Source organism: Benincasa hispida, chromosome 4 (genome assembly GCF_027475165.1).
Source record: "Benincasa hispida cultivar pf3 chromosome 4, pf3_genome.v1.1, whole genome shotgun sequence".
Taxonomy (NCBI): Eukaryota; Viridiplantae; Streptophyta; class Magnoliopsida; order Cucurbitales; family Cucurbitaceae; genus Benincasa; species Benincasa hispida.
Genome location: NC_143481.1, coordinates 24012185 through 24021015, shown reverse-complemented (window position 1 = coordinate 24021015; position 8831 = coordinate 24012185). Strand labels below are relative to the sequence as shown.

Genomic DNA, 8831 nt, shown 5'->3' with positions numbered 1-8831 from the left:
TACCGATCACATAAGTTTGCTCTTCACAGTGTCTGTTGTGTGTACTTAGGCCCCTCTCCAGTCCACAAGGGATTTCAGTGTCTTATGTTCAATGGAAAAGTTATTATAACCAGACATGTCATCTTCAATGAGGCTGAATTCCCTTTTCAAAGGGAATTTGGTGGAGTGTCACTTCCGTCTACCACCTCAACTAGCCCATACATTCTCTCTTAGTTTGGGACCCTCACATCTGGCCCATCACAACCCTCCATCTCTTCCTCTCCTCAACAAATACCTCAACCAAGCCCAATTCAACCACTCTCACCAATTATCTCAGCCCTTGTTCCTAAGTCTTCTCCTGGCCCTGCCCATGCTGTTCTTTCCTCATCGGCCCAATTCTCAGGCTCTCTTTCCTCTTCTTCTAATAATCCAAATCCCTCCCTCTTCTCTCAGCCCACGACCTAACCTTTATCCCCAAATATGTCCCTATGGTTGTCGACTTCCCCTGTGCCTTCCTTAATACTTAATACTCCATCTGGTACAACACTTACCCCTCACCCTCTGGTTATGAACAATCATCCAATGATTACAAGAGGAAAAACTGGGATCTCTTGTCCTAAATTTTGGGTCATCTCGACAACAGTTAATCAGCCATTAAAGGAACCAACAAAATTATCTGATGCTCTCGCCTCACCTTTGTGGAAAGCAGCTATGGATGAAGAATATGCTGCTCTTTGTCACTCAAATACATGGCCTCCGGTTCCCTCCTTGCCTGATTTCAATATCGTAGGCTGCAAATGTGTATTGCCTAAAAAAAAAAATCTGATGGCAGTATTCAATAACACAAGGCACGTCTTATGGCTAAAGACTTCCACCAAAGCCCTAGTATTGACTTCTTCGAAACATTCAGTCTGGTTGTGAAATCCTCTACCATTTGAATAATTCTCCATCTCGTTGTTTCGAATAAATGGGCTCTATGGCAAGTTGACTTCAACAATGCCTTTCTCAATGGCTGGCTTCAAAAAGAAGTCTTTAGCTGACTGATTTTGAAGACCCTTCTTGCCCACACTTTGTCTACAAGTTAAACAAGGCTATTTATGGCCTTAAGTAAGCTCATAAAGCCTAGAACAATGAGCTTAAATCTTCCTTTCTCCAGTATGGTCTTTAGCAAAGTCGGTTAGGTTCTTCCCTGTTTATCTTTGGAATTCCTGGTCTGTTATTTTTCTTCTAGTTTATATGGATGATCTAGTCATCAATGGGAATGATACCTCTGCTATTTCTCGACTGATCTGCAACTTACATTTTAAGTTCACTTTGAAAGATTTAGGTACATTACATTTCTTTCTGGGTATTCAAGTTAGCTATGTTGGGAACAATATTCATCTAAGTCAGGGCAAGGATATTTTGGACTTGTTATGTAAGTTAAAAATGGAGAATGTGAAATCTTGTCCTTTTCCAGCTGTACTGTGTCTCTCAATGATGGGATAGCTCTCACTGATCCTCTGCAGTATAAAAGTACCATGGGTGCCTTACAGTATTTAACGAATACAAGGCCAGATATCGCCTTCATTGTCAACAAGTTGAGCCAATTTCTCGAAGCTCCAACAGATATATATTGGCTTGTGGTTAAATGTGTTCTTAGGTATCTCAAGGGCACGATGAACCTTGGTTTACTTATTCAACCAAATGACTCATTGTCCATCGCAACCTTTTCTGATGCTGACTAGGCAGCTAATGTTGATGACAAAAAGTCTGTAGATGCATATGGTGTTTTCTTAGGTACTTCTCTAATATCTTGGGCATCTAAAAAGAAAGCTGTCGTTGCACGTTCGAGCACTAAGTTTGAGTACAGGGCATTGGCCCAAGCCACCGTTGTAATAGTATTGATTCGTAATCTTCTCTCTGAAGAAATTGTGTGTTTTATTCCACAAACTCCTTTTCTTTGGTGCGACAATCTTGGTTCTAGAGCCTTGGCAGCTAATCCAATCTTTTATGCTCGAATGAAGCACATATTGATGTGCACTATGTAGGAGACCAAGTACTCAAGGGACTCATCTGTTTGCTATATTCCCTCAAATGAACAAGTAGTTGATTGTCTGACTAAGCCCCTTACACATGCCAGTGTTTCTACCTAAGAAACAAACTTGGTCTAGTAGCCCAAGTTTGTGGGAGGATATTGAGGGTGATACAGATCAGGTCTCAGGAGGTCAACATGATGAATCCGCTGATGATCTGTTGCTTACGTGGATGCTCTCATCAAACTTAAAAAAGGCCTTCTAGAAGTCCTGAGGTGTTAGAGTTTGTTAAGCTCCAGTCAATCTTCTCTGTACACGTAGCCCTTCTGTTATATTTGTTTATTTTCATTTATGAATTCTTTATTATTCTTTATTATTTTATCACGGTATAAATATGTACAATCATCATTCCTTTTATACAGAGGAAAACAGAGTAAAAAAAATATCATTGCTCTAAGAAACAAAATCGTTATTTTTCATTCTTCTTTCTTCCGCTTCCATTATTTGATTGATCAACCAAAAGTTGAACAGATTAAAAAATCGCTACATTAAGAAGTTTAGAGTCAGAACCAGATTTCTTCTTAAAAAAAGAAAATTAAAAACTGTATGATTAAATGACTATTAAAATGCAAATAAGCAGTTGAGTCGTGAGTGAGAAAAGTTGTATAATTTAATATTATATATTTTAAATTTCTCTCGCGAGTGATATAATATCATGACGCTTATTGCTTTCATGGATACTTCTCGTAATTTATTAATTATTATTTTGAGTTAGACCAAGCATATTCGATAATTCGTACTTTATATCTTTTTAAATAATATTTAAACCCTAAAAACTGCCTTTTCGGTTTGACAAAAAAAAAAAAAAAAAAAAAAAAAAAAAAAAAAAAAAACACGGGTTGGACTTGTTCCTACGAACAAATTAAAATAGCTGTCACTAACCCACTTCATATTAAACCTCTTCCTTCTTCCTTCATAACACATTTTTTCTGAAGAAAAAAAAATGGTGAAGATGAAGAAATTTCAGGTGAAATTAGAAAATTTGAAGCTTTTGGGATATGGTAAAGAGAATGAAAGAATCGCCATTGAAATCAAATGGAAAGGTCCTCAAAGACATTCCCTTTTACCTGTTCCATTCTATGCAAAATCCCCTCTTCAAACAAACCGCACCACCGCCCAACGTGTCTTAAGCAACCACCATCAAACCGTTCAATGGAATCACGAATTCCATAGCATGTGTGAATTCGAATTCCCCCATGATGATGCTTCTTCCATTCCCTTCTGGGACACCAAATTCTACGTTTTACTCGTACGTTTCATTCCTTTTTTTTTTTTTTTTTTCCATCCAAATTTGTAAATTTATTGGAGAGTTTTCCTTTTTCATGGATATAGGAAGAAGAACCCACAAAATCCAAGACGAAATCCTCTGTTTTAGGGAAGGCGTCGCTAAATTTAGCAGAGATGCTATCGGCAATGGAGACGAAAATGGAGAGAAATGTTCCCATCGTGTTGAAGGATTCTGCAGGAGCGGCTCCTCATCATGCTACGATTTCTGTAAGAATTTTTATGAAATTTGATCGTTCATAGATGAAAAAGGAGATTTTAATTTGTGGGTATTGTGGTAATGGGATTTTTGAAGGTATGTGTGAATTTTGTGGAGGTCAGAGACGGGCCGGACCCGATTCAGCAGGAGGACAAGGAGGGATTTTTGAAAACTTTGAAGGATTTAACGAGTTTCAAGAAAAAGAATAGAGAGAAGGGTAAAGTGATCTCATCGGACGGTGAAAACAGGGGTTTGGGGGATTCAACAACAGGGGAGGAAGATGGGGATCACAAACAGGGGAAATCGTTGACCAAGAAGAGACGGCTGAGTTTCAGTTTTAGACATTCGAGAAGGAAAGTGGAGCCGTGGTTGGAGAAGACAAACACGGCGGTCAACGACGGGGTTACCGTTGACCGACAGCGACACGACAATGGTGCCTCCGTGTTCAATGTCGCCCCCATTTCAACTACTTCCCAAATGGTATGCCTTTAAAATACTCTGTGTTCCTTTTAATTTGACTTTGAAAACACGAGGAAGGATTATTCTTCAACGTTGACGTGTTCAATTATGCAAGGACAAAAAACATTTAAATGTTAATGACTAAATCGTATATTCAGCCTTTTGGTTTGAAGACAATGTATTGATTTTTTAAATTTTGTTTACAGGAGAAAGCAGAAAGCACAGAGTTTTCTTTAGAAACCAATATCCAATACAAAGAAGCCAGCGGAGGGAGGTGGGAAACTAGAGAAATAGTAAGCAGAGATGGCAAGTTAAAGCTGAAAACAGAGGTATTCTTTGGCTCCTTTGACCAGCGGAGCGAGAAGGCCGGTGGTGAGAGTGCCTGCACAGCAATAGTCGCTGTGATCGCCCATTGGCTGCACTCGAACTACGGCGTCATGCCTACACAACTGGAGCTTGACAACCTCATAATGGAAGGTTCATCAGAATGGCAAAAGCTTTGCAACAATGAATGCTACTCCAACTCTTTCCCAAACAAACATTTTGACCTTGAGACCGTCGTGCAAGCTGATGTTGGACCGATTACTGTCTCAGCGGAAAATTCCTTCGTAGGGTTCTTCAGCCCAGAGAAATTCAACTGCTTGACAGAAGCAATGTCGTTCGAGCAAATATGGAATGAGGTCAATACAAAAACATTTTCAAATTATGAATCGAGAATTTACATTGTGAGTTGGAATGACCATTTCTTTGTGTTGAAGATGGATGAAAATGCTTGCTACATCATTGATTCGCTGGGTGAACGGCTGTTTGAGGGGTGTAATCAAGCTTACATTTTGAAGTTCGATAGCTCAAGTTTGATGTTCGAGAACCAAGAGAAAGGAGAGGTTGGGGAATTGGTTTGCAGGGGAAAAGAGTGTTGCAGAGAGTTTTTTGAAAGGTTTCTAGCAGCCATAACCATTGAAGAGCTGGAAGAAGAGCAAAAGAAGTTGGGTAGTTGTAATTTTATACCCCATCAAAGGTTACAGATTGACTTCCATTTTAGCAGCCCTGTTGCTTCATCCTCATCCTCATCAACTTCCCCTTCCTCTCTTTTCTTTGATCAAGACTCTGCATAAACCAGAAGCCAACTGAATGATTCTATTCCTTGGCATAGTGTAAAGCTTCTCTAAGATTTTCTTCTTGATGTAAATAGAACTCTGATAGATGGATTGGGACTATTATGAAAAACAACCTTTTGACCTTGAATATCTTCCTCTTGTTTACTTGTGGTTCATTTTTATTAACGATCTACACTTTCAAGATACTCTAAATAGTAAGTTTTAAACAATAACTTTAATGTTTACAAGTTACCTAAAAGGGAACCAATGTTCACTATTTCCAGTCATACATTTGATTGAAAATCAACAGTGAAAAACAGTAGCAAAAAGTATGAAGAATTTGAAGAACACGTGAAAACCCAATGGTGGGATTAAAGTTAGGAATTCAAATCGAGCTAATTCAGATTCCATATCCATATAACAAGCTCCCATTGGATTGGACATTAATCATACAGTGAATACAGGATAGGATAAGTGGCAAAAAGCCCTAAATAACGACTGGTGGAAAAGGGGCAGAATGTGGCATCTAATGGAAAATGACTAAGAGGCATCATATTGATGAAATCTCGTGAAAGAAATCTTATTATTTGAATCTCTCTCTCTAAGCAACTTCCTAATTTGATAAAGCAAGTTTAACTAAAAGCAGAAAGTTTTGTCTACCTTAACAATAGATAAAACAAGAATTATCTATATGACCCCACAGAGACTAATGTTTCCCCAGTCATTAAAAGTTGAAGGCAGAGACTTCCATCCAGACATTCAATGATCAATTCAGCTCTTTCCAAAAGAGAACAAAGATGAAAAAGAAAGGAGAAAAGAAAAAGGACCCACAGAACCAAAGCATGTTGCCCCCAAAATATGATAAATAAGCTTCTTGGCTCAATGCCTCTCTGTCCCCCATTTGCACAGACAGTAGCTTCACCAGTTGCTTGTTTATCAACTCTTCACCCACTTCTAAAATTTAAGTAATCTCCTCCATGGGTCCAAAAAACCCTATCAATTAATCCCAAAAGATAATTCTTTTTTAACAGACAGCCTTAGAACCTTTCCTTCCACATATATTCCCTTACTCCATCCAAGTTTAGATTCCAGTTGTTGAGCATCATTCTTACATTTCAAACATCAATACTGCGGTTGTGGACAGTTTGTGTCTGAGGAACTGGCCCGCTCCAGCTTTTTTTATCCATAATCGTGTTGTTCATTTCAAAATGGAAAAAGAAATCAGCCTACGAACCTGCTGGAAGGAACCTTTGGGAGCCAACTCTTAAGTGCCTTTCCTTTGATGAATGAGTCAAACCTGCCTTCCGTTTTCTCATCCTCGTTTCTCCATCGAAACATTCGCCCTCTAGACTCCGCCCCCATGTATTGTGCTCAGATACACCATATGCATTTACCATAGGAAACAATGGAAGCTTCCTTTCCATCACTTGGGAACAATCCTCAGTTTTGGTTTCCTCTGGTGAACTGCCTGAACAAACTTTAAGCACATGAAGCGGAGTTTTGCTTTCACAGCTTGAGCTTGAAGCTGAGAGAGGGCCCAACCGCAATGCTAGATCACATTTATCAACACATGAGCTCCCAAGAGAATACATTAATTCATTTTGGGGGATGCCATTTGCTACCATTGTACCAGAGACACTAGTCTTCTCCATAACACCTCCATTTGTAGAATCCAGATATGTAGAAACCGGTCTAGGAGCAATTTCGAAGCTGGAGCGTTGTCCTTGCCACTGATCACCACTCCCATAATATAGCGGATAGACGGAGAACTTGCTCGGCGGTAGAGCATTTTCCATCAAACCATGTGGGCTTAACAAAGCAGAGAATTTTCCAGTGGAATTATGAGCAGGAAGAAGGCTTTGGAATCTAAAGCGTGAATGGTCTAAGCCATTGTTCACAGGTTTAGCCAAATTCCAAAAATAGGGGACACAACGGGAATTAGTGACAGCTCCTTGAGAAGTCTTCATTACCATGGGAGGAGGAGACAAACTGGGAGACTCTTGATTCCTGGAACTGAGATAATTTGTAGAGACATTGTTTCGTTGGCTCCTTGAAGCTTTTTTAGGTGTGCAGCCTAAATTGAGAGCAGCTGAAAAGGAAATCAAAATGTAACACAAGGGATCAAAACAAAACACCAAAAAGAGGATGCAAATGGAGACCAAAGAAGCAACTTTTTTCAAGTACCTTCAATGCAAGGCTGAAGAAAGTCTCCAGTTTCTGTACTCTCATCAAGCCTTATTATGGTATTAATGGCATCCAATAAGCGGTCTCGTAAGGTACTAAAATCCATATATTCAGCCTATCCAAGGGAAAAAGAGATTACAACTTTGAAAAAACTGAGCTTAAACAAAGATCATGGACTGCAGGCTACAAATGTCAAGCATAATGTCCCATATTTTTTTAATTCCAAAATCAGCTGGACCGTGAGTGGAAAACAGAAAAATATGCAGCAGCAGAGAAGGGCAAGAATAGAGAAGGAGAATACCTCAGAACTGGCTTTGGAGTACAAAATTTCTTCAGCTTTGAGAACAACAACAGGAAGCATTTCTTGCCATTCTTTGTTCTTCTTAGTGGAGGAGTTATGAATCTCATGCGCAACCCTAACAAAACAAACAAAACAAATCACAAAAACACCCAACAGATATTCAAAAAGAGAAACAAAAATGATCAACAAAAGAGACCTGAAAATCTCTTGAATGAGAGAACCTCTGATGGGTTGGTGCCTATCACTGTGCCAAGCCCTTCTCACACACTCATAAGGCCTAGGCCCTGGTCTTGGCATCTTCAAGAGAGTGAAACAAAAATTAGCTCTGGGGTTTTTCTGGTGCGAAGATCCCCTTAAACCCAATAAAATGCAGAAGAAATCCCAAGATTCAAGGAAAAAGAAAACAGGAGTAAGACGGAGTTCTTGTATGTGTTTCCCAGTTACCCTTTCTTTTTCTTTTAGTTCTCTCTTCTTCTTCCTCACCACAATGTGTGTCGTGTCAAAGACTCAATTATTTGAAAGGAAGGATTTTTAAAACAAAATTGATGAGTTTGGTGTGTCCCCCACTCATCCACATGCCTCCTTCCCCTAACCCCATCAGTCTTTTTTCTTTCTTTTTCCCTTTTTTTTCATTTATTTTCCTCTCTCTCTATAAGAGATGTTTGGCTTTTTTCTCAAAGTCCTGACCATTGATGTAGTCATTGGGGGGGAATTCTCATGATATTGTCACTGTCGGTGGCCCAAACTAACCCCAACCTCAATCCCATTTTGCAATAATGCCCACCATAACTCTTTTATTTATTTTTATTTTTTTGCACAAACCCCCAAAAAAGTATTTCACTTTCTTTTTTTTCATCCTTATCCTTCTGCTCTCCCAAGACTTGCCTTTCTCTTCTGCTCTCATGTGAATTTTAATGTTTTGTTTTCTTTCCCTCACAGGTTTAAACCTCTTCAAACATATGTTGTAACCTTGTAACTTATATTCTACTTCAAACAAAAACATCCATGTCTCACTAATCAGATCTAGAATTTCATGTTAAGCACTCCAATTTATATAAAGTTAGAACTATAATACATGAATTTTTAGATTTGTATCTATATATATTCCGTATACTTTAATATATATATATATAATAGATAATTGAAATCTCAATTTTTTTTATCTAATACGTCTCTTATATATTGGAAAATATAAAAAACTAAATATTATATTACACATTAAATTTCACTTTCTATTTAATATAGGTACAATT

The 8831-nt window shown here is 38.5% G+C and overlaps 2 protein-coding genes across 2 annotated transcripts; one reads left to right on the top strand and one right to left on the bottom strand.

Annotated features, from left to right (window-relative positions):
• The first annotated feature begins 2949 nt into the window (after positions 1-2949).
• Positions 2950-5241, top strand: LOC120075923 (EEIG1/EHBP1 protein amino-terminal domain protein). Its single transcript, XM_039029672.2, has 4 exons — positions 2950-3303; positions 3387-3548; positions 3634-4017; positions 4203-5241. The coding sequence occupies exons 1-4, from the start codon at positions 2998-3000 to the stop codon at positions 5109-5111; spliced, it is 1761 nt and encodes a 586-aa protein (XP_038885600.1). The 5' UTR covers positions 2950-2997; the 3' UTR covers positions 5112-5241.
• Positions 5242-6173: 932 nt separating this feature from the next.
• Positions 6174-8075, bottom strand: LOC120075924 (histone acetyltransferase). The gene is given in 6 exon segments (XM_090312512.1): positions 6174-6356; positions 6359-7182; positions 7278-7392; positions 7579-7693; positions 7775-7875; positions 8023-8075. Coding segments are annotated over 5 exon segments (1197 nt in total). The 5' UTR covers positions 8023-8075; the 3' UTR covers positions 6174-6314.
• Positions 8076-8831: the final 756 nt, after the last annotated feature.